The following is a 26,076-nucleotide window of genomic DNA, read 5'->3' as shown; positions in this document are numbered from 1 at the left end:
TTCCCATCAAATATCGCATTGATTTCAAAATCCTTCTGCTCACTTTTAAAATTCTAAATAACCTGGCCCCTAGCTACCTAACTGATCTGCTTGATCTGTACAACCCAAAGAGAGCACTAAGATCCTCCAGCCAACTGCTCCTAAAAACCAGAGGGGACCGTGCTTTTGCCATCGCTGCCCCTAGACTCTGGAATAATCTCCCAGTCGAAATCTGTACATCGGAATCAATTCAATCGTTCAAATCTCGTTTAAAAACACACTTGTTTAACTTTTGAAAACAATTAGTGTGACTTTCATTCAGCCTGCACTACACCATGTAAATGCAATTTTAAGTATAATTGTACTATTTGTTCTGCCCGCATTGCAGTTTTATTGTGAAGCACTTTGATGTACACTAGTCTTTTAAATGTGCTATATAAATAAACTTTGACTTGACTTGACATGACCTCAGACTGAGGAACAGGAAGCATCAGCAGGTCAGAGACTCGGGGTCAGAAACCAGGTCACTGCGTATGGTCTAACAGGAAGTTACATCGCCACACGGCTTTCTGCGGTTTCTCTGCGGTCATGTGACCTTGGTGACTGATGTCAACATCCCCGAGGAGTCATGGTTTCCGCTGTGTGACCTAATGAGCTCCATGAGAAAATGTGAGGAAGTCGACCACATCAGGCCTGATTGATGGTAAATGGCCTGTATTTGTATAACGCTTTACTAGTCCCTAAGGACCCCAAAGCGCTTTACACATCCAGTCATCCACCCATTCACACACACATTCACACACTGGTGATGGCAAGCTACACTGTAGCCACAGCCACCCTGGGGTGCACTGACAGAGGCGAGGGTGCCGGGCCCTCTGACCACCACCAGTAGGCAACGGGTGAAGCGTCTTGCCCAAGGACACAACGACCGAGACTGTCCAAGCCGGGGCTCGAACCGGCAACCTTCCGATTACAAGACGAACTCCCAACTCTTAAGCCACAATCGCCCACATGAGGATGCTTCGACACGGGTGCCTCGGCTCGCCGTTTAGGTTCCTCGGACTGCGACTCAAAAACTCCAAAGGAGACGCTGCTGTGGACCAAAGTTTACTCCAGTTCATCAGAATCAGAAGAGGATGTTTTTGTATCTTACCTGTTTAAGCTTTAAAGTTTGTAGCATTAGGGGCGTGGCCTCTTTGACGTACAGGTGGCAGAGAAACTGATGTCTCACTGAGATTTTTCTTTTTCACTCACATGAGCTCGGGCGCTCTCTCTGAAGTATTTAGTATGAGCTCGACTGTCCACTGTGGGCTGAGAGCTGATCAGCTGCTGTCTGTACCAACACAGATGAATGAGTATACATATCTAGTAACGTGCATACATCTCATCATCCTCACATTCCTGCTCTTAGATTTGGTTGTTTCTTGCATTTTGCAGCTCTGTTGCTCGTGAAGCTGGCACACGAGAATTTCACTCACATGTGCTGTGACAATAAAACTCTTTGATTTGATTACAGAGAAAAGCAGCAGAAACATTGAGCTGAACAGGCACTGATTTGATCTTTGAGTGGCCTGTGACCTCTGACCTCCTGACTGTTAGGAGGTCTTTCTCAGTCCAGCCTCTGGAGCTGTGAACTTAGTTCAGTCTACAAATGCACCAAAGCCTCCAAATAATTAACTTCTAATATATTGTGTCTTCCGAGGCCTCGATGTAATCGGGACCAGTCATGTTTTACCTTTATGCCATCCGGCTGACCAGTCACGATCAGTGGTGACAGAATCGACCAATAGGAATTCACCCTGAAAAATCCAGCGAGCAGGCTGAAAAACCTCCCTCCTCGTGTTGAGCTACAGAAGCAGAATCACCAGCTGCTGCGTCGCATTGTGTGTGTGTTTGTAGGTCCGATTTTATCCTGTTTATTTCTGTTTTTCCAGTTTGATACCAAGCCGGTCCTGTTGAGGGGAAGTTTCCATCTTTTGGACTTCCTGCGTGCGTAATAGCGGGAGGCGTGTCCTGGTGCATGTGCTGATAGATATTTGTGGTTGTTCCTCAGAGTCTGAAGTGGATCGTCAGTCAGCCTTCCCGGTGAGTCGACTTCTGCTATTATTAATAGAAACATATGACTGTTGCTCAAAGTCTGTGTACTGTCACAGATTTAAAAAATCATCTTACACGTGATAAATAAACTAAAAACTGAGAAATTATATTTGTAAATGGGTTTAATAATTTCAACATAAAAGTGCAAATAGAAGGAGCCTTTATTCATGCTTTTACTTTGATGAGATTTGTAGTTTGACCTGAATGATACATGATAACACGGTTTTGTAATTATATTATTATTTAGTGATTTAAAGGATTGAAGAATGAGTGATTATTAATCTGTATGACTGAATCAATGTTTTTATCTGACATCTTTAAACGTTTGTATTGTTAATAATGATTATTCAATAAATTCAGTATGACTTTACTGATATTGACAGAAATATGAATGTGATTATTTCAATGACATTTCAAGGATGATTTTGTAAGTTTATAAATATGAATAAGTTTATAAAGAACCAGATTAAATGAGTCACATCACAGCATAATTAGAGGAATCCAATAACAGGAATCTGAAATGAGGACTCATTTTACAGGAACCGGATCACAAAAGTCAAATTACAGGAGTCATATTGAAAGAGATTATAGAACCAGATTATATGGGTCAGATCACAGGAGGCGTATTACGGCAAATTACAGGAACTGGAATACAGGGTCAGACTAGAGGAGTCAGATTAGAGTAATCACGCTAGCAAGATTACAGAGTCATATTAGAAGAGTCAGATAATGCGATTAAAATTACAGGAGTCGGATGTTAGATATTTGGTTTAGAAGAAATGATAAAACTATGAAGGATGTGTTTTTACCTTCAGAGACTCGCCTGCGTTAATCTCATGACTGTTTTCATGTGCAGTTTCTATAAAAATCTAGATGTGTGTATCAAGGTGTCTGCGATGTGTGGGCGTGTCTCTAGTTCCCATGGCGATTGTCTGCATACTGTGCAACATCCTGCTACTGGTTCCTGAGCTGAAGATCCAGTTCCTGTTGGACGGTCATGTGACTAGAGAGGCGACCTGGGCCACAGGACTGTGGGGCTCTGGCTTCCTGGTGAGTGTGTGTGCATACATGGACTGGTTCTTATACTTAATATATATACACTACTTTAACATGCCTCATCCATGTGTGTTTGTGTATGTGACCTTCAGAGCAGTAGGCCAAAGTAGGGATTCTACATATCGCCTTACTTTGGACCTTTCATCTCTTCCTCAAAGTTAAATAAGGTCAGCTTTTATAAAATGTCTGTTGTCTTTGACACTAAGCTTCAAACTCTGGTGCCTTCACATCTAGGAAACGATTGGGGTCAACCTGAAACAAAGGCAGATGTGAAATGTTAAAGTGAGATCAGAGGTCAAGTGTGGCATGATATTTAGATGCAAAATATAAAGTGATAGTCACAATCACATAGTACGATTAAAAAGAACAAAGTAAACAACATGAAAATATACAGAATATAATATTATTCCCTCAAAAGTAAATACTGCGCAGAGCTGCCTTAGCAGAAGTCTGTAGACTGCTTATTCTTCTTTAGACTCTTTCTCCAATCTTTCTTCCTCAGTTAACTTAAGTAATGACTTTCTCCAAAAGATCAGTGTGTCTACTACACCTCAATCCTACAAGACTGCTCAATAATTATAGGCCAATCTCCAACCTTCCTTTCATATCAAACATCCTTGAAAGAGTAGTTGTCAAACAGCTAACAGATCATCTGCAGAGGAATGGCTTATTTGAAGAGTTTCAGTCAGGTTTCAGAGCTCATCACAGCACAGAAACAGCTTTAGTGAAGGTTACAAATGATCTTCTTATGGCCTCTGACAGTGGACTCATCTCTGTGCTTGTCCTGCTAGACCTCAGAGCAGCGTTCCATACGTTCCCATATTTCATTGAGTGATTCAGTCACAGCTTGGGGCAGATGCCCCCCCCTCACTGAACCAGGTTCTGCTGCAGGTTTTTCCAAAGCGCTTGCTCATTATGATTTTTGTTGTTTTTCTGTTTTCTTTATAGTATTGTATGCCTTACAGTATAAAGCACCTTCAGGCGACTGTTGTTGTGATTTGGTGCTATATAAATAAAATTGAATTGAAAAGTTGCATATTAATGATTATTAACAGACCTCCCAGCCCATTGTTTGTCAGTGGGTTAGTTTCAGTCATTGTACAAATGTCCTGTTTATAAGGTTGGAAACCTGCAGTCAGCTGAGACTGAAGAAGTCACCTGATGATGATGAAACTTTTCTCCCACTGTACAGTCCAGATGAACAGAATTAACTTTGGGTACAGACCAATTACCTGTATTACCTGTGGGTTCAAAGGTTATTGAAAATGTTGCTATTAAACAAGTAAAAGAACATTTGGAGAGAGCAGCTTTGCTCCATCCAATGGAGCTTGAATTTAGAATAAACCAACCAAAACTGCAGAGCTAATCTATTTGCTTATATGGAATAGAATAGACACATTGAAACTGTGGGTGCTCCCCACCAACTGTCCAGGTATGAAATATAAATAGTAAGACAGCAGAGACAAATATCAGACATGAGAGACATGTAGAGAACAAGAGAAAGGCACACGTTAGAACAGAGCTTCCCGAAGTGTGGGGCCCGCCCCCTAGGGGGGGCGCAGAGCCATTGCAGGGGGGGCGCGGTATGAAAAGGGAAAAAAAAACAAACAAACACTTGGACACTGCTAGCACAGGGCGCCCACAGAAACGCAAAGCAGGAGATGAAGCATCGCTGAATATGTTTCCAAACCAACTTCATTCTAAGCCAAGGACTAGAAAATATGCTGAAGCAAATCTTCCCTTTGGCTTCACCTGCACAAGTGCCGAGGTAGGTCTCCCCTGCAGAATTAGTTTCCCCTGTCGGGAGCAGCGCTGTTCAAATCACGGACAAACAGGATCCCACATTCTTGATTTTTAGTTCACAAACATGTAATGACTAACTACTAACTACTCCTGACATTTTGGAGATGTTAGCTCTTTATACAGTAAAGCTACAGTGGGATACAAATAATATCAGGCTGATCCTGCCATGATTTGTTCCTCTGTCTAAATCACAGACAAACAGTATCCCACAGCTGTTTATGTTTTTGAACCCATTTTGCACAGAGAGACATTTTTTCAAAAATGTATTGATAGCAATGTTGAATATTATTACACAGGAAAAAACAACTACATGTAAAATAATTACACCGTGACGCCTCTGCCTTTCTAAATGGAGGGACAGTAACTGCGTGTGTGTATGTAAGCGTGTAAAACCTGCAGACAGTCAGATTAACAGTATTTTGTCTCTATCTGCCATTCTGCAATTCATCTCATGTAAACAATAACGTGGCGCACAGCGTGACGTGAAAAAAGGCACATACCTTTGACGTTGCGTGACGAACTCTGTATTCCTCGTCCACACGTAAACGCAAAAAAGGAGTTTTAAAAAAATCTCCGTTTTCGGTGATTCGAAACGCCGTTTACGTGTGGACGAAACAGCTGCGTTTTCAAAAATACCCGTGTAGGTGCGGACGCAGCGTAAAAGAGTCAGTAGTTTATTTTCTTACTCCCTGTAATTTATTGCAGATTACTTGTATTTGCTTAATTGTTTACTAAATGTTTGAGGTGTGAAATAAACCACAATGGAGCAAAATATGGGTGTGTGTGGTTGGAGGATGTGTTTGTGCGTGCGTGTGTGTGCGTGGAGGGGGGGTGGGCGCGAACATTTTTCTTGTAAAATAAAGGGGGGCCTAGCAAAAAAAGTTTGGGAACCTCTGGATTAGAAGAACAAAAGCGCTTGGAAGTAGTGCAGAGGACATGGTCTGGGTAGAGTCTGTGTGTGAGTGGTCTGAGTGATCAGGGCCACTCAGACCATGGCTGAGATGGTGTTTGTTAACAGTCCGAATGGCCTGGGGAAGAAGCTGTTAGTGAGTGTGTGGGACCTGACTGACCAGAGGCGCCGACCGGAGGGCAATGGGTCAAACAGGTGGTGGGCGTGGTCACCTGTGATAGCCCTGGTTTTCCTGAGACAGGAGGATCAGGCGATGACCTCCAGGGGTGTCAGAGGGCAGCCAATGATGTTTTTGGGAGTGTTAATGACCCTCTGTGCAGCCTTCCTGCTCTCAGTCGTGGCCCCTGAGTACCAAACACCAGGCAGGAGGAAAGCTTGCTCTGCACTGAGGAGCATTAGCAGCTCCTGGTCCAGGTTATTCTTCCTCAGGACACGGAGGAAGTGCAGCCGCTGCTGGGCCTTCTGGCCGATGCTGTTGTGGGTCCGGGTGAGATCAGCCGAGATGTGGGTGCCCAGAAACCTGAAGGTGGAGACAGATTCCACCTGTTCTCCATTTATAATGAGAGTGGACCCGTCTGTGCCTCCTGAAGTCCATGACGAGTTCTTTGGTTTTAGGATGTTCAGCTTCTGTTTGTTTTCTGAGCAGGAGATATTCTCTTCCTCCATGTAGAATAGAATAGCCCTTTATTGTCATTTGTACATATACAGTGAAAATTGCACATGCGCCATAAGGTGCTCCATAATCTGCTGTTATTGCACCGGTCCTGGAGTACATAAGCACACAGCCCGCTGCCCATTACCTTACCGGAGTCTTTGTTGCATCCTGGGGCTGGGGAACCAGCAGCTAGTCACCCAGAATGGCTAACTGAAGGCAGGACAGTCCTGATCCCCAAGGACCCCCAGAAGGGACCGATCCCCTCCAACTACCGGCCAATAACCTGCCTCAGCACCACGTGGCAGCTCCTGCCAGGCATCATAGCGGCTAAGATGAACAGGCACATGGCTCACAACATGAGCGGGACACAAAAAGGAACTGGCAGGAATACCAGAGGAGCAAAACACCAGCTACTGGTAGACCGAACAGTCAGCCGAGACTGCAAGACCGGACTGACCAACCTGTGCACTGCCTGGATGGACTACAAGAAAACCTGCGACTCAATGCCCCACACCTGGATCCTGGAATGCCTAGACCTGTCTACAACAGATCAACAGGATCCTAAGAGCCCTCATCAGGAACTCAATGGGACGTGGCGAACAGCAATAGAGGCCAAGTGTTTTTCCACTTCAACTCTTGGGGGAGGCAGATGCCTCTCTCTCCCTCTCTCTCCCTTATCTTTCCTGCTTAGCTCCTATGTCCTTGTCTAGTCTCGTCTAACTCTAACCCTCAGAGATCCTCTCAGTCTCGTTCTTGTTCTCTAAAAAGTAAAGAAGAATTATGACTGTTGATTTGATCAACTGGTCCCTTAGTGCAGTTGACACTCTCTACGAGGAGCCTGGGTTCGAGAGAGCCCCAGTGTCCTGGAGGGACGTTCCCTGCTGGATACACGATGGATGAGTAGCAGAAGTGGGGCGTCGTGTGCCTGGTGGGTCTGTCTATCAAGGACATCGAAGACATCTACCTATTCAGAACCATGATAACGGGGTTCTTGCTGATCTGAGCTGGTTTGGCCCTGGCTTATCAGCGGCAGCTGGACGCTTGAAGACCAATGCCGACGAGAACAACAACAAATTCTCCCCTGATAGCGACAACGAGACTCCCTAACTCTCTCAGCAGTTCCCTCCAGGCCACCTGCGTAGGCTGGAGACTGTTGATCTTCGCTTAATTGGGTGAAAGGACACTTCCTCAGGCTGAACACAAGACACACATCCTCACACGCACGCACACACCTACACTGACAAAGAGGCCATGTCCACACGGTTTCATCTTTTTCTCTCTGTTTTGGCCTCCCGTCCACACAAGGAAAACTGAGCTTTTTGAAAATGCTCTCCAAAGCAGATACGTTTGAAAACGCCGTTTTCGCGTTGCGGTGTGGACTGTGAAAATGGAGGCTTTGTAAAACCATGACGCATTTTAGTCATGTGATGCAGTCATGTGACCAATTCAAATAAGGTGGTGGACAGCATTTTGTTTGCTCTCAGTTTTGACAGCCCTATTAAAGGTTAATATCAGTCTGTACGTGCTCCAGATAGCTTTTCTTCCAATTCTTTAATTCTCACTCACTTTTGCAACTTTGTACTCTCATATTACTCGCTGCAACAACTCCACCTCATTGTCAGTCCATTTAAAAAACTCGGTGCTTTTCCTCGACATTTTGCCGCGGCGTTTCAAAGAACCGCAAAGTAAAAAAACAGCAGACAGAAATGAGGGAGGTTGAATCGTGTTACTTTACGCGCATGCGCAGTACTGGAACGTAAGCGTTTTCGGCCGTTTCAATGTGGATGAACAACTCTTTGAAAATGATAGTGTGGACACGGAGCAGTTTTAGACGAAGGTAGTCAAACTGAGGGGATCGAACTACCAGAAGGCAGCATTGTAGACATCGAGGACAGCTACAAGTACCTGGAGATCCCACAGGCAAATGGGAACCATGAAGAAGCGGCTAGAAAAGCTGCAACCACCAAGTACCTGCAGAGGGTCAGGCAGGTCCTGAGGACTATCAACACCTACGCCCTGCCTGTGATCAGGTACCCTGCTGGGATAATAAGCTGGCCAAAAGAGGAGATAGAAGCCACTAACATCAAGACAAGGAAGCTCCTGACCATGCACGGAGGGTTTCACCCCAAGTCCAGCACCCTGAGGCTGTACGCTAAGCGGAAGGAAGGGGGGCGGGGACTGGTGAGTGTCAGCACCTCAGGCAGCAGAAACGTGAGAAAGAAGAGGAGCAAGAGGAGGAACCATCATGGAAGGACAGGCCCCTGCACGATATGTACCACCAGCAGATAGAGTAAGTGACTGATATCCAGAAGTCCTACCAGTGGCTGGACAAAGCTGGACTGAAAAGCAGCACAGAGGCACTAATCACAGCAGCACAGGAACAAGCTCTGAGATCCATAGAGGCTGGAGTCTATCACACCAGGTGCAGGTTGTGTAAAGATGCCCCTGAGACAATCCAGCCATATCATTCATATTCATGTTATTTTAAATAGCTGAATTTGTTTTAGTACAAGTTGCTTACTGAGGATTTTTTGTGTGTTCCTGGTTGTGGTTTTACCTGCTCAGTGACTGTCGATACAAACTGTGTGCTGGGTCTGGTACAGTGCATTTTTTCTTTTGGGATTTTAATATTTATTTGGTTCTAAATCCTTTAGGACCTTTGACTCATTGTATTGACTTGTCAGTTACATTTGCATCAGTATAATTTTCTTACTGATGATGTGTTTTTATGTTTCTCTTTGTGATTTGACCTGAACAAAGTTAAAGTAGAAAATGAAATCAAAGTGTAACAGTTTAACTAGAATTTTTAAACTGATTTCAGGTTCTACTTGGAGCTCGAGCCTTTGTCCAGAGCAGCAGAACCCGAGGCTGCTGTGCGTTCAGGAGTCAGGTGACCTCAGGCTCCACCCCCTCTCGCACTGATTTTGATCACAGATATTTTTTATCAGAGTGAAATCTGGAAACCACATCTGTATTTTTTTGACACGTGTGAGCTGCTCCAGATGTTGTCAGTCATATCACGTCTCTCTTCTCCAGATGTTGTGCCAGCTGCTTTACTCCTGCCTGTGTCTGCTCTCTGCTGCCTCCTGCTCCCTGGTCAGTGCCACTGGTCTGTCTCAGGGTCCCCTCTGCCTCTACAACGACTCCTCTGGTCCCACCTGGGGGGTCCCGCTGCAGCCCCTCCCAGGCCGGTGAGACACACTCACACAGATGTTCAGAACTGGTTTCAGTGGTTTCCTGTCTCTCTGTCCCCAGACACTCGGAGTAATGTCAAAGATGTTTTCTTTGTAGCCTCAGACAGATGTTTCCTTGTACTCTTGGACAGATATTTTCCTTTCTCCTTAGACACTCGGGATACCTGTTCAACAGGACTCTGTGGTCTGGGGTCTGCTTGGAGCCCAGCTCGGTGGTCCAGTGGAACTTGGTCCTGTTCGGTGTGATGGGGACTGTGAGCGGACTGCAGTCGGTCCTTTGTGGGGCCAACATCCTGAACTCCATACTTGGCCTGATTCTGGGCCAGGGCCTCTCCCACAGCAAGGTCTGTGGGAGAACACAGCTTTGGACCATCTATTTATAACATCTGCTCCAGATGTAGCAGTTTATTCATGCCGCACGTGTGTTTCTATGTTTCAGATCAGTCCAGTTTCAGTTTGACGTGGGTTCGATCCTGGGAGCTCCGACTGTGATACACAGAATTAAAATGAAAAGTCTTTCACTGATGCACTTTAGATAATCAATAGCATGAAGATCAATAACTTGAGATACCTCGACCTTACGCAGGATTGCAGTACATGTACCTTTTAATAATTATTTATTTTCCTGAATAAAACTATTTAAACATCCAGTTAAGCTAAATAATCAATAATAAAATAATATCCTCATGCTGAATAAGAGCTTCAACAAATTTAAATTTTTGGTTAAAAAAAAGAAAACAAAATCATTGATTTTTGTTTTCAAAGTTAAACTCTGATTTTTATTGATTATGTTGTTTACTGATCATTTTATTAAACTTTATTTTTTTAATTTTGTATTTATTTATTTTGATTAGCATTCAAATATCTCAGTGAATACAGAATAAAGATCTACCACAAAGAAAGCACCAGACAAGGCTAATCAAAAGGTATTGGCTGAAGCATTTGCTGTTTATGTTTTTGTGATAATCCATAAAACCAAATAAAACTAAGTGTTAAAGATGTTTTGGTTTTAGTTGCAGCGATAATATGAGCGATGGAAGGCAGTGTGTGTGTGTGTGTGTGTGTGTGTCCACGTGTCTTGTTTCCCCACTGTGGTCCCATGTTCTCCTCGTGTTCAGTGTCATGCCTCCCGCCCGTTGTGTCCGCTGTATGTGTTCCGTAGTTTGATCCGTGTCTCGTCTCCCATTGTCACTTCCCTGTTCTCTTGTTAAGTCTGAGTGTCTTACTCTGCCTATTTCCTGTTTTATTTTGACAGTCCCGTGTTCCATGTTCGGTGTGTTTAATTTTGCTTCCCCTGTGGCGTCATGTTCATCTGTCGGCTGTTCCATCATTACCTTTCTGTGTATTTACGCCCTCTGTCTCCCTCTGCTGGTCGTCCGATCATCTGTTAAGCTCCTGATGTCTCATATATATTTCCTGGTGTTCCTGGTTTTCATGTATTTATTTTCCCAGTTTAGGTTTTTGCAATTAGTTTCTCTTTTTCGTGTGTGGTTCATGTTTTTGGCCATAATAAAAGACACGTTTTCTGTTCAAATCAACACCATTTCCACGTTTCGTTTGTCTGTCTTTGGGTCCACTACTGTCCACTCCACAGACCGTGACATGACAACATGAGCTGAAGCTCAGGAGGGCTCAGAGACACCAACAGGTGCAGAGGGCTGATTGATCAATCATCACACAAGTATTAATGAAATGACATGGGTACCCTTCCTGACACCCCCCCCCCCCCCTCCCCCACTGGATTTGTCTCCTCCCATAAACGGACCAGGGGTCTTCTGCTTGTTAGGCAAGTGTGTAAACTAGCGCTGCGCCATATCATACCCTTCACGGTAATACCGGTATTATGTTGGGCAATGGTAAGAAAATGAAATATCGTGATATAATATGGGTAAAACGCGCAGTGCCTTTGTTTTCATACGCACAGGGCGGAAAAAGCATGGCGGCGATGGAGAATGAGAAGGGCGAAAGCGGATCGTTGAGTGAAACAGATGAACCAGAACTGGTTTGTAAAAATGCTGCAACTTCAGTGGTGTGGAACTGGTTTAGCTTTCGTCCGTCAGATACACAACAAAGCACAGTTTTTGGTAGAGCATGCTAGCGGGCCGTCGTTATTACCGTGTTTTCCGCACTACAAGGCGCTCTTAAAATGCTTTGATTTTCTCAAAAATCGACAGCGTCCCTTATAATCCCGTGTGCCTTATGTATGAACTCTGGTTGTGTTTACTGACCTCGAAACCATCTTATGTGCTACACGGCGCTCGAAAATCTGTCAAAAATGTTTTGGTAACGAAGCCGCACCGCTTGATGGATTGTTGGGGCATTGCGGCAGGAGCCTCGCGGAGTGATACGTACTGTGCTTCAACATAATATTACAGTATTGTGTGTGTATAAGGACCATAAATGGCTCCTGTTAAGAGACATGCTTATGAAGCGGATTTCAAACTTTATCAGTTATGCAGTGGAACATGACGATAGAGCAGCTGTGAGAGAATTCAACATTAATGAATCAATGATACAGAAGTGGAGGAAGCAAGAAGAATGAGTGAAGTTTGACTTATCTGACTGTCAGTGTTGGGAAGGTTACTTTTAAAATGTATTCCACTACAGATTACAGATTACATGCCCCAAAATGTATTCTGTAACGTATTCCGTTACGTTACTCAATGAGGGTAACGTATTCTGAATACTTTGGATTACTTAATATATTATCATGCTGTTTACAACTACATGAATGTACTATTGCTGTGATTTATTACGGTTACTGAAGCTCCGCGGCTCCGAACCGTAGTAAAGGGACATCTGGCTAATACGGCGGGTTCGTGTCGGGCTCGTAGCCGAAAAATAGCTTTACTTTGTTGTCTGGGTCAACTTTGCTAGCGAGAGACAGAGAGAGGCGTTGAAAGGCTGCTCCAACAGAACTTATTGTTTCAGAGGAAAACACGAACACAGTGTACAGTCGAGTCTTAATAGCTTACTTACAACTGGGCTCGTCAGGCACTCTTCTTGGCTGCAGTGGTTATTATTATATTTACATGCTTCCAGCTCCCGTTTCTGCTCGATGACAACTCGTACTTTTCCTTTTTCTCCCTCCTCGCGCTCACAGAGGAGTATGGCAGTCCATTCTCCCTGCAGCACGGACTACACTGCCCATGATGCTACATTCTTTAGAGCTATGCCTGTAGCATTCTGCCTATTGCCTTCATATTAAATCATTTTAAAAAATATTTAGCACAACAACAACAACAAAAAAGCGCTCTCTCACCCAGGAAACACGCAGAGAGAGAGCGTCACCCTGTAACCATGGCAACCGTAACGCTGCCGCCTGGAACAACAGAGCGTAGCTGTCAAACAAACCCAAACAATCCTGACCCGCGACAATATGAAACAGGAAAGTACCGCCGTGTAATCCATTTATTTCAACAAAGTAACTGTATTCTAAATACCACCTTTTTAAAACAGTAACTGTAACGGAATACAGTTACTCATATTTTGTATTTTAAATACGTAACGGCGGTACATGTATTCCGTTACTCCCCAACACTGCTGACTGTTTGGTTTTCTTTCGTGCACCTTATGGTGCGAAAAATACGTATTTGACTTGTTTATTTGGCACACTGCAGTTTAATGTAGCAAAGCTCCTGTTTTTAACTTCAGTGGATATTATACATGGTTATGCTGAGGATATGTCAGCCCATTTCTACTAGAAATGCCTTTTGGTTAAACTGTCAGCAAGGAATTTGCATTTGCACTGTTACATTTTTATATAACTTTAATGCACATAAAAAACAGCTGCTGGTTTAAGTGAAAATACATTGATGGGGGTTTTGCACTAATAAAGTTGTGGAGTTATTAGATAGTCACATTATATCGTCAGTTATATCGTTATTGCAAATTTTCAAATATATATCGTGATAAATATTTTTGGCCATATCACCCTGCTCTAGTGTAAACCACCCACCCACCTCCACCTCCTGCGCTCACAGCCTGAATCATGGTGATTGTGTAAGAAATCCTGTTTCCTGTTTCCTCCCATCCTCCCGTCACCATCATCCACCACACGCAGTAACAGAGTACTCTTACTCAAGTACTGAGATAGGGCTGGAGGTTAAACAGTAACTCACACATCCTGTGGAGCCGATTACTTTCCTTCATTATCAATTACGCTTCCAACTCAGAGAGGTCCTCACAGTATCATATGCAGTATTATATGCAGTACTCAGCAGTATTATATGCAGTACTCAGCAGTATTATATGCAGTATCATATGCAGTACTCAGCAGTATCATATGCAGTACTCAGCAGTATCATATGCAGTATTATATGCAGTACTCAGCAGTATCATATGCAGTATTATATGCAGTATTCAGCAGTATCATATGCAGTATTATATGCAGTACTCAGCAGTATTATATGCAGTACTCAGCAGTATCATATGCAGTACTCAGCAGTATCATGTGCAGTATTATATGCAGTACTCAGCAGTATTATATGCAGTACTCAGCAGTATCATATGCAGTACTCAGCAGTATCATATGCAGTATTATATGCAGTACTCAGCAGTATTATATGCAGTACTCAGCAGTATCATATGCAGTATTATATGCAGTACTCAGCAGTATTATATGCAGTACTCAGCAGTATCATATGCAGTATCATATGCAGTACTCAGCAGTATCATATGCAGTACTCAGCAGTATCATATGCAGTATTATATGCAATACTCAGCAGTATCATATGCAGTACTCAGCAGTATCATATGAAGTATTATATGCAGTACTCAGCAGTATCATATGCAGTATCATATGCAGTACTCAGCAGTATCATATGCAGTATTCAGCAGTATCATATACAGTATTATATGCAGTACTCAGCAGTATTATATGCAGTACTCAGCAGTATCATATGCAGTACTCAGCAGTATCATATGCAGTATTATATGCAGTACTCAGCAGTATCATATGCAGTACTCAGCAGTATCATATGCAGTACTCAGCAGTATCATATGCAGTATTATATGCAGTACTCAGCAGTATCATATGCAGTACTCAGCAGTATCATATGCAGTATTATATGCAGTACTCAGCAGTATCATATGCAGTACTCAGCAGTATCATATGCAGTATTATATGCAGTACTCAGCAGTACCATATGCAGTATTATATGCAGTACTCAGCAGTATTATATGCAGTACTCAGCAGTATCATATGCAGTATTATATACAGTACTCAGCAGTATTATATGCAGTACTCAGCAGTATCATATGCAGTATCATATGCAGTACTCAGCAGTATCATATGCAGTATTATATGCAGTACTCAGCAGTATCATATGCAGTATCATATGCAGTACTCAGCAGTATCATATGCAGTACTCAGCAGTATCATGTGCAGTATTATATGCAGTATTCAGCAGTATTATATGCAGTATTATATGCAGTACTCAGCAGTATTATATGCAGTACTCAGCAGTACCATATGCAGTATCATATGCAGTACTCAGCAGTATCATATACAGTACTCAGCAGTATCATATGAAGTATTATATGCAGTAGTCAGCAGTATCATATGAAGTATTATATGCAGTACTCAGCAGTATCATATGCAGTATTATATGCAGTACTCTGCAGTATCATATGCAGTATCATATGCAGTACTCAGCAGTATCATATGCAGTACTCAGCAGTATCATGTGCAGTATTATATGCAGTACTCAGCAGTATTATATGCAGTATTATATGCAGTACTCAGCAGTATCATATGCAGTATTATATGCAGTACTCAGCAGTACCATATGCAGTATCATATGCAGTACTCAGCAGTATCATATGCAGTATTCAGCAGTATCATATGCAGTATTATATGCAGTACTCAGCAGTATCATATACAGTACTCAGCAGTATTATATGCAGTATTATATGCAGTACTCAGCAGTATCATATGCAGTATTATATACAGTACTCAGCAGTATTATATGCAGTACTCAGCAGTATCATATGTACAGGGTGGGCCATTTATATGGATACACCGTAATAACATGGGAATGGTTGGTGATATTAAAGTCCTGTTTGTGGCACATTAGTATATGTGAGGGGGCAAACTCCTCAAGATGGGTGGTGACCATGGTGGCCATTTAGAAGTCGGCCATCTTGGATACAACTTTTGTTTTTTCAATAGGAAGAGGGCCATGTGACACATCAAACCTATTGGTAATGTCACAAGAAAAACAATGGTGTGCTTGGTTTCAACGTAACTTTATTCTTTCATGAGTTATTTACAAGTTTCTGACCACTTATAAAATGTGTTCAATGTGCTGCCCATTGTGTTGGATTGTCAATGCAACCCTCTTCTCCCACTCTTCACACACTGATAGCAACACCGCAGGAGAAATGCCAGCACAGGCATCCAGTATACGTAGTTTCAGGTGCTGCACATCTCGTATCTTCACACCATAGACAATTGCCTTCAGATGACCCCAAAGATAAAAGTCTAAGGGGGTCAGATCGGGAGACCTTGGGGGCCATTCAACTGGCCCACGACGACCAATCCACTTTCCAGGAAACTGTTCATCTAGGAATGCTCGGACCTGGCACACATAATGTGGTGGTGCACCATCTTGCTGGAAAAACTCAGGGAACGTGCCAGCTTCAGTGCATAAAGAGGGAAACACATCATCATGTAGCAATTTCAAATATCCAGTGGCCTTGAGGTTTCCATTGATGAAGAATGGACCCACTATCGTTGTACCCCATATACCACACCAAACCATCACTTTTGTTGTTCCAACAGTCTTGGAGGGATCCATCCAATGTGGGTTAGTGTCAGACCAATAGCGGTGGTTTTGTTTGTTAACTTCACCATTCACATAAAAGTTTGCCTCATCACTGAACAAAATCTTCTGCGTGAACTGAGGGTCCTGTTCCAATTTTTGTTTTGCCCATTCTGCAAATTCTGTGCGCCGATCTGGGTCATCCTCGCTGAGATGCTGCAGTAGCTGGAGTTTGTGCCATTTGTGAGTAGCTAATATCCGCCGAAGGGATGTTCGACTAATGCCACTCTCCAGTGACATGCGGCGAGTGCTACGCTGTGGGCTCTTGCTGAATGAAGCTAGGACAGCCACTGATGTTTCTTCATTAGTGACAGTTTTCTTGCGTCCACATTTTGGCAAATCCAACACTGAACCAGTTTCATGAAACTTAGCAAGCAGTTTGCTAACTGTAGCATGGGAGATGGGTGGTCTCGTAGGGTGTCTTGCATTGAAATCTGCTGCAATGACCCGGTTACTGCGTTCACCAGATATCAACACAATTTCGATCCGCTCCTCACGTGTTAACCTCTTCGACATGTCAATGGCTGTGAACAAAGAGAAACTTGTAAATAACTCATGAAAGAATAAAGTTACGTTGAAACCAAGCACACCATTGATTTTCTTGTGACATTACCAATAGGTTTGATGTGTCACATGGCCCTCTTCCTATTGAAAAAACAAAAGTTGTATCCAAGATGGCCGACTTCTAAATGGCCACCATGGTCACCACCCATCTTGAGGAGTTTGCCCCCTCACATATACTAATGTGCCACAAACAGGACTTTAATATCACCAACCATTCCCATTTTATTACGGTGTATCCATATAAATGGCCCACCCTGTAGTATTATATGCAGTACTCAGCAGTATTATATGCAGTACTCAGCAGTATCTGTACTTTAACCTGTGAGCTGCCTGAGAGTCGTCCTACCGCCATGTTCAAGGTGAAGTTTATATCATCCTCAGTAAGCCCCTCCCATCAGCCAGTTAGATAATCAGAGTCATGAATGCAGGTGAGTTTGGACCACCTGCCTGCAGCCGCACTTGCTCACACCTGACTGAAGTCAGACAGTAAACAGGAAGCAGAGGAGCTGAGTCATGTGTCGAGCTCAGAGATTGAAATCAGCCGTTTCCTCTGATTCTTTTTTGTGCAGCCCAGCAGCTAAGAGTGCGTGTGGTCATGTGATCATGTGCTGATGCAGAACTTGATTCTGCTTTCCTGCTGAGTGCCACTCTGCTGCAAACAGTGAACACACCTGTTCAGCCAATCACATTAATTCCCTCTGATCTGATTTCACGTCTCCTTCATCAGGCTGTGGGACAGGAAGCGTTCATGTTTCCATGGAAACAGCTGTAATGTGACAGCACTGAGCGCGCTCAGACACCAAATGATTGACTGTAATTCAAACTTTATTCTCCCGCTCTGTGCCGAAGATTCATCATCAGTTTTGTTTCAGTAAAACAAAACGAGTTTTAACCTTTGAGGTTTTCACCGTTCAGCAGAATTCTCTCTATGTGTGAGTGTCTGAGTGTGAGTGACGTCTGGGTGTGGGCGTGGCCTCGCTTGCCGCACCTGTCGTAGGTAAATGTAAGTGCGACAGAGCCAAGAACACGGAAGTGACCGTGTGGCCGGAGGCTCGCTGCGCTGTTTCCTGATTATTGGAGCTTTGTATTGATTGTTGATGATGACTGGGGTCGCGACCCTGATCCCGCTGAAGCTGCTCGGGCTCGGGCTCGTGCTGGCTTCGGGTCTGGCTATGGACTGCAGTTGGAACCAGTCCACCAACCACGTCCCGGACTTCGAGGCTGGCGGAGCGCGGCTGCTGGACAATGTGCTTGAGCTCGATCCCAAGAGTTGCCGGGCGAGGTGCTGCGCGCTCCCGGACTGCGACCTGGCTGTGGTCGGGTTTCCGGCGGACGGACCGACCCACTGCAAGCTGGTGGGCTGTGGGGACGGCCACGACGCCTGCGCACTTCGTCCCAGTAGCCAGTTTGACGTTTACCGTAAGCTCGTGGCGGAAAAGCCCGACGGAGAGGCGCAGGAGGGCGGCCAGGAGGAGAGCATCGTGCCGCGGAGCAACGGGTCCAACAACAGTAAGAAGCTTTGATTATCGATTATTGATTGACAGGCAGAGCCGTAATGGAGCTGACAGATCAAGCTGAGCATAACTGATCCTTTACCTAATCGATAGATGGCTCATTGATCAGTCTGCGGGGAGAAACCTGATCAGTTTCACTTGATTATTGGTCGTCATCATTATTATCATTATTATTATTATTATTATTGATTTCCTCCTTCGTGCTTCAGCTGAAGACTTTCAAAATAAAAGAAACAAAAGAAGACGGAGTCAGAGCTGACTCAGTAATGACCTCATTCACTGAAACCTTTGAGAATACTGAGGTCATACTTCCTGATCAATAACAGAATTGGCGTCTGCAGGTGCGTGGGTCTGCAGGACCGTGTGTGGGCGTCTGCAGCTGTGTGTGGGTCTGCAGGACGGTGTGTGGGCGTCTGCAGGTGCGGGGGGGGGGGGGGGGGGGTGCTTGAATGTTTAAAAGCAGTTTGCCGACATCTTGGTGGAGAACACCAAAGAAGTGAATCTGAGTCGCTGTGGGCGGCGCGTTTAGTGCCTCATTGTTGTTGACCAATGCTGCCCATCCTGCTCTGCTGCATTGTTACCTGCACAGGTGAACTGCAGACACAAACACATGACCTGTGGCCTCTTTGTGACTCTGTCACGGTGATGCTTCACGCTCTGGTTCATCAGAGACATATTCGCACTAATCGTCAACAGGAAGCGCCAAACATGGAGTGAACCTGAGAGCGTGGACGCTGTCGTCATTATTATAATAATGATAAAAACAAGTGAAATTGATGTCACAGAGAAACTGACCTTTGACCTTTTTAGTCTAACATGACGGATGAGGCTTTCAGCTGCTCAGTGATTACCTGAAACACAGAGAGCTTTATGAACACAAGGTGAGTGAAGAAGAAACCCGCAGTGCATCATGGGAACCCCCGGCAGCCTCTCTCGGGTTGAGCACCTCTGAGAGTTAATGATCTGCTCTCGTTTGTTTCCTTGTAAATGTGACACCATGCCCTACCTGGAATCCACCTGTGCAGGTATTTTGTTCTCCGAGAGGTTGGACCGGTCGGGCTGGTTCACCTGAGAGGAGGCGGAGCCCTCACCTGTTTGTTTGAAGGTGATTTAAACACCTGAGATTGTCATGAGGTTTGGGTTTTTGAGTCCATCTACTGTCCAGTTTATTTTGCTGGCACACCCATAATGCACCTGGTTTTCTGGATTAACTCATTGGTGTTACCTGATACGTCAGCACTCCTTTCTTTGTATTTTGGTTGGAAGGTCAGCTGAAGCCATGACAGCGCCTCCACCGTGGCTCACAGATGGCTGCAGACTCTCAGTGTGGGATCTCCTCATACATACTGATGTGGATCCATCGCTCCGTCAGACCTGCTCCTCTGATCTTCAGTCCAGTTCTCGTGTCATTTTCAGACCTCAGTCTTTCCTCCTGTGTTGCTTCATGTGGAATGACTTCCTGACAGCCGTCCTTCACTGAGACCTGTCAGATGAGGCTTCAGTGGACACTAGATGATCGTCATGAGTAGATGATACTACTTTGAGTGTTAGTTTTACACTTTTTAAGTTCTTACTGTGAGGAGGGCGTGTGACAAGCGTCTGACTCCAGAGTCTGAGCCTCGTCAGAGAAGGTATATTTACCAAACTAACAAGTGTTAAACTCTCATTTTAGTTTTGTTTAGTTTCCACGGTCACTGACTTTGTTACTGTTCTTTTTTTTTTTTTCCAAACATCTAGTTCTTATTTTTATTTTAGTGAGCTATGACGACCTTGACAAAGAGCCTAAAGACACTTTAAAACTGGTTCTTTGCTCAGGTGTCAGTTATGAGCAGAGACAAGACTGGCTCATCTTTGCATCAAAGCCTGAGGTCAGAGGTCAACAAACAAACGCACTCCTTCAGGAAGCTGGAGAGCTGTTGCTCAAGAGCACTTTGAAAATTACAGGAAACTCACAGGGTTTGAACTCAGCCAATCAGAGAGCGCCGAAAGATTATCAGTGCTGTTATTGATGATGTTGATGGTGTCTCCATTGTCTCTCTCAGTTCGCTGTCGCTTGCCGATGAAGGTGGGCCCGTGTCGCGCTGCCTTCCCACGCTTCTTCTACAACGTGACGAGCGGGAACTGCAGCGGCTTCGTGTACGGCGGCTGTGAGGCCAACGAAAACCACTTTGAGTCTCAGGAGGAGTGTGAGGCCACCTGTTCCGGGGTCACAGGTAAACTTCCTGTTTATGTTTGTTTAAAGGGACAGTGCCCATTTAATGACACGGGGATTATAAATTCATCGTTGACCGTGTGAGGATGAGGCGCACAGGCGGATTTCACCTGCAGGTTGAAAAAAAACGACACGTGAGCGTCATTAAAACACAGATCCACGTCACACGGCACAGGTCGGATATGAAACCACTCATTTAAAGTCACACAGACCAATGACGTGTTTGATGATCAGTAACCAACGTTTGACTGATAGAGCACACAGACTGTGATGGTCATTATTAAACTGACTGTGACAGCTGTGGGGTCAAAGTTCACAGCACAAATCTTTGTCCTTTCTTAAATTTCCTTCATTAAAATAATTTTTGTCCTCCGTGTTTCTGAATCAAACATCAGCAGCTGAGCGCCTCGCGTCTTCTCCCATCTGAGATGATCTGATTGGACAATCAGATCAGGTGACTTTTCCTGTTAGACACTCGATTTTCAGATTATTACAACACCGCTTAAAGGCACCATAATCACAGAGGTCTCTCACACACGCGCACACACACACACACACACACACAGTATCAAAGGTGTGTTTACTCACGCAGTAAAACTTTGACAGTAAAAACATTAAAATCTGATCTAAAGAATGTAAAAGGGGCGGGACTAACAGCTGGTTTGTTTAAGGTGGTCTGGTGTTTGTACCTGAGTGAACCAGAACTGGATCAGTTTAATGTTTGTGTTCCAGGTAAACCACAGAACACCTGGTTTACTTCAACCTGCTGGACGATCAGTGAAGTGTGTCCTCTCACCATCGGCTTTCCTTTAAAAGGACAGCTTTGGCTTACCTGTACTCAGCTGTTATCAGCTGATGAGTTTATAAAAGCAGCACTGTAAAACCACATGACAGCATTCATGCCCCCGATTGGTTGACTGTTCAACTGGAAAGACGGGCATTCTTCATTCAGGTGCTGCACCTGGTTACACCTGTTGAGCACACCTGGTCAAAGTAAACTGTGTGTGTTTTTCCAGGCCCAGTTCTCCCTGATGAGTCCACTCCTGCTCCTCCTCCTGTTAAAGCTCCTCGGATGGCTCCAAATGTTCCGGTTGAATCTGATCCAGAATCTGCTGACTTTGACAAATCCGGTAATGCCACCCCGACTCACCAACCAATCGCTGATCAATAACACTGATCATTTATAACACCTGTCACTACTGCAGTACTCCAGTACTACCAGCAGTCCCACTCAAGTTATCTTTGAAAAGTACTTCTAGAGGAAGATGCAGTGCTGCCACCTGCAGGACAACCAGGTTTAAACAGTACTGCAGTATGGCTGTGAACAGGAAGTTTTTGTCATAGTTTTATGCAAAATAAAAAAAAATTGCCTTTAAATTTAATTTTAGACAAAAAGTAAAACACAGGTATACAAGTAGACAGGTAGGAACAGGAAGTAAAACTGAGGTCTGAGAACAGGAAGTGACTAACTGCCTTTCTTTCTCCCTCCTGCAGAGGTAACTGCCGAGGGGAATGGTATGATATCCTTTTACTCTTTCACAAACATGAAACTTTTACCTCCCTGTACATCTGCTCTCCATATAAGTGACACCTGTGTGGTGTTGTCCAATCAGAGTACTGCGAGGCGAAGCCTGAAACAGGTCCCTGCAGAGCATCGCTGAAGCACTGGTACTACAACCGAGAGACAGGAAACTGTGAGACGTTCATGTACGGAGGCTGCAGAGGAAACAAGAACAACTACCCAACCAAAGAGAGCTGCATGCAGACCTGCACAGGTGAGTGACACATGCACATCACCTGAGGGTACCTGCACAGGTGAGAGATCCAAGATCCTCACCTGTCGGGCAGGTGGAAGAGCGTTTGCTGACATGTTTGTCTTCTGCAGTGTCCGTCCAACCATCCTCTAAGAAATCCTCAGACAACAAGGGTAAGAAATGAAACGCACCCTTGCTGCAGCATGTCACCTGACTGTGGGTGGAGCTAGAGCACACATGATTAGGTTGATATGGGGACTGCTGCTGGCACGGCGCAGTTGCAATGTGGGTAAAGTAGGCAGCAGCTGGAGGAGAGTGTGATTGCGCCTGTGTGTGTTGCAGGGATGTGCACAGAGAAGCCGGACTCCGGGCCCTGCCGTGCCGCCTTCACCATGTTCTACTACGACCTAGACTCCGCCTCCTGCCGGCCTTTCATATATGGCGGTTGCCGTGGCAATAACAACCGGTATGGCAGTGAGGATGAGTGCATGAGTAGCTGCAGTGGAGGTAAAGAGACACCGCCTACATCCATCCTAAAGTGGCCCTCGTCACGGTGAAGTCTGACCTCTGCTTCTCTTTCAGCTCGGCTTGACTCTCATGATAAAGTCCAAAACCACTGGACCGCAGGTGAGTGTGTGTGTGTGTGTGTCTGCGTGTGTGTGTGTGTGTGTCTGCGTGTGTGTGTGTGTGTGTGTCTGCGTGTGTGTCTGCGTGTGTGTGTGTGTGTGTGTCTGCGTGTGTGTGTGTGTGTGTATATCTGCCTGTGTGTGTCTGCGTGTGTGTGTGTGTATATCTGCCTGTGTGTGTCTGCCTGCCTGTGTGTGTGAGTGTGTGTGTGTGTGTCTGCCTGCCTGTGTGAGTGTGTGTGTGTGTGTCTGCCTGCCTGTGTGTGCGTGTGTTTGTCTGTGCGTATATCTGCGTGTGCGTGTGTTTGTCTGTGCGTATATCTGCCTGTGTGCGTGTACGTGTGTGTGTGTGTGTGTGTGTGTGTGTGTGTGTGTGCGTGTGTGTGGGCTCCGCAGCACAAATAAACAGCTCTGCAGAGAACCTTTCACAATAAAAGCTCTGAGTTTCATCTTCATCTCCTGCAGCCTTCTTCCTCTTCGTCACGCTGACAGCCATCTCTGCCTTGCTGCTGGCCACACTCATCATCATCACGCTGAGACGGCACCGCCTCTCCCGCCGCCGGTCCTCCAGGTAATAGAACGCTGCCCGTCTAGACTCGGGTGGGGTTGGTCGGTGGGTGGCGTGACTTGACGTGCAGGAGCTGTTTCAGTGACGCTGCTTCTCTTCCTGTTTCCTGTCTCTCAGCGATAAGGAGGAGCTGCTTCCAGATGAGCAGGCGTCCGTGGACTCCCTCCCCCTCCCTGAGAGCCCCAAACTGGATCAGAAGGCCTGAGGGGGCGTGGCTGAAGGCGTCACTGAGTGTGGGGGCAGGGCTTGTTGTGATGCCGCTGTCAGAGACGCTTGAAGGTCTCAGCTAAATAAAACATCCCCTTTCCTTCGTGTTGCAGCACAATTACACTGCGTCTGTTACTGAGTAATCAATCACTGTATCGATCTGCACTGATCAGAGCTTTAACTTCCTGATATTAAAGGAGCAGTCCTCCTAATTTAAGCAAACACATTAGTGAGAAATTTGATGATTTAGTTTATGTTAGTTCTTTTCTTTTTTTTACATAATCAATCACTCTGTGTGAAGCTTTAGATTACCCTTATCCAGCAAAACATCTGAACCAATAATCAAAGTGAATCTCGAGTCGGGTCAGGTGATCAGTGTCTGTATGTCATGTGATCTGTACCTCACAGCTGATAAAACTAAACAGTTTTCTCATTTGAACATGAAATTGATCAGAAATGTTGTAGAAGGCAATAATTACTGAAGTGACGGATCAACTCAATATTGACGATTAACAGAACATCACCTCTGTGTAGTGACACACCTGACAGGTGCTGAGGAGTCACTCTAAAAAGAACATTTGGTGATGATGTGATCACAGCAGCAAGCAGCTGATTGGTTGAGCGTGGACCATCTGTGCTCTGGTGTGTACTAATCCCCTCACAGATGCTCCGCCCAGCTCACGCAGGTACCATCCAATGGAGCTGAATCTGATTCTCAGACTGCAAGTTCTGTCGCTCACGTGTGCATCGGGTGGGCGGAGTCAGTTGAGCTTCTATGTGGAGGGAGTAGTACACAGCAGTGACACTAACTTTAATGAAGACTTTCAGCTTAAACTCCTGTTTGTACTTTTGGCAGTTTTCAGACTCCACCCATGAAACTCGCCGATGGGTTTCTTTTTCTGCTGAGCAGCCCTTTAACCTCGTGCACCTGTGCCAGGTGTGTTACTCTGTGTAAACATAGATGTTCGTTGATCATGATCCGTGATGTCATCGATTCCATTGATCAGTAATAGTTTTTTTTCAGCATTCCAGTTTTGTGTTAAAAATAAAATTGTTTATTTCTCATGCTTAAATAAATGGATGGGGGTCTTTGATCATCTCAGGGGCAGGTCTGTGGCGGTACAATTTTCTAACTAATTATAGCGTATCCTTTCGCCCAGTGGTGGGCTCAGAGAAGAATGTGGTGCAGGTGTTTCTGTACCTGCAGCTCCTCCGTGGTTCACACCTGTAACTAAAGCGTGTGTTTAATCAGAGCGTTCAGTGCAGCATCTCCTTCGGCTGGATGCTAGAGGACTTTAGCTCACTCAGATTATTGATCAGACCCTAACCTGAGGTCAGACTGAGCGCACTACGTGTCCCACAATGCACCTGGGGACTTGCTGGCTCCCCCTGCTGGGGAAACTGCACTGGGCCTATTATGGTGATTTTCTTTTGTTTGTTTGTTTTAATACTGTTTTATCTTTATTAGCTGTAAACTGTGTGGGGTTTAAGAAAACTCATAATAAACTTTTATTTTACTCTGAAAATCTCTTTCACATTTTGTATTGATCCTCAACGTAATAAATAATCTGATTATTTCATTGATTGTGTGATTAGTTGATAAGAGCTGATGAGGGACCTGCTCCAAGAAGCGGGCTGGACAAACTTGGGGTGCGTCCCAAATGTACCGCCAACATCCATTCCTAACCTCTTTTCCTGGAATTCTTTGGAAAATAAAGAGCTGTGCGCTGAAAATCTCCTTGATGGTGTGACATCGATGTGTGCCATGTTGAAACTACAATGTGCAGAAGATGGACTACAATACGTGCATCTTACTTCACCACAACGTGTTCTGTTATTTCGTTTATGTCATATAAACAAGAACAGCCTTCGTTACAAAGGCTGGAATTTGAGGAAGGAGGACAGTTGGTGTTGCTGCTGGACAGTTGATTTTCAGGTGGGAGGTGTTATCAGAACGAGTCGCATCCCTAACGTCTTCATCAGTGTCACGCTGCGTGTTCAGAGGCGAGCCCACTGATTGTTCCTCAGTAACACTGTTTTCATGAAGGAACGGTTCAGAGATCAAAATCTTGAGCTTGTTCAGTGTTCATCATGCAGAAACAGCTGAACAGGA

At 44.7% G+C, this 26,076-nt stretch overlaps 2 protein-coding genes across 3 annotated transcripts; both read left to right on the top strand.

Annotated features, from left to right (window-relative positions):
• The first annotated feature begins 952 nt into the window (after positions 1-952).
• Positions 953-11,180, top strand: LOC134641827 (transmembrane 4 L6 family member 5). 2 transcript variants are annotated; one of them, XM_063494431.1, is made up of 6 exons: positions 953-2,064; positions 2,993-3,126; positions 9,322-9,390; positions 9,537-9,691; positions 9,846-10,038; positions 10,134-11,180. In XM_063494431.1, the coding sequence occupies exons 2-6, from the start codon at positions 2,998-3,000 to the stop codon at positions 10,152-10,154; spliced, it is 567 nt and encodes a 188-aa protein (XP_063350501.1). In that variant the 5' UTR covers positions 953-2,064; positions 2,993-2,997; the 3' UTR covers positions 10,155-11,180. The 2 variants fall into 2 exon arrangements, with proteins under 2 accessions (XP_063350501.1, XP_063350500.1); XM_063494430.1 differs by having other exon boundaries at positions 2,933-3,126.
• Positions 11,181-18,080: 6,900 nt separating this feature from the next.
• On the top strand, positions 18,081-25,579 carry spint2 (serine peptidase inhibitor, Kunitz type, 2). The gene is made up of 10 exons (XM_063494414.1): positions 18,081-18,591; positions 20,639-20,809; positions 21,825-21,938; positions 22,303-22,323; positions 22,422-22,583; positions 22,694-22,735; positions 22,905-23,069; positions 23,145-23,189; positions 23,654-23,759; positions 23,874-25,579. Exons 1-10 carry the CDS (start codon positions 18,180-18,182, stop codon positions 23,959-23,961), a joined length of 1,326 nt encoding a protein of 441 aa, XP_063350484.1. The 5' UTR covers positions 18,081-18,179; the 3' UTR covers positions 23,962-25,579.
• Positions 25,580-26,076: the final 497 nt, after the last annotated feature.

This window comes from Pelmatolapia mariae, linkage group LG14 (genome assembly GCF_036321145.2).
Source record: "Pelmatolapia mariae isolate MD_Pm_ZW linkage group LG14, Pm_UMD_F_2, whole genome shotgun sequence".
In the NCBI taxonomy this organism is placed as follows: domain Eukaryota; kingdom Metazoa; phylum Chordata; class Actinopteri; order Cichliformes; family Cichlidae; genus Pelmatolapia; species Pelmatolapia mariae.
This window is presented reverse-complemented; position numbering and strand designations above follow the sequence as displayed.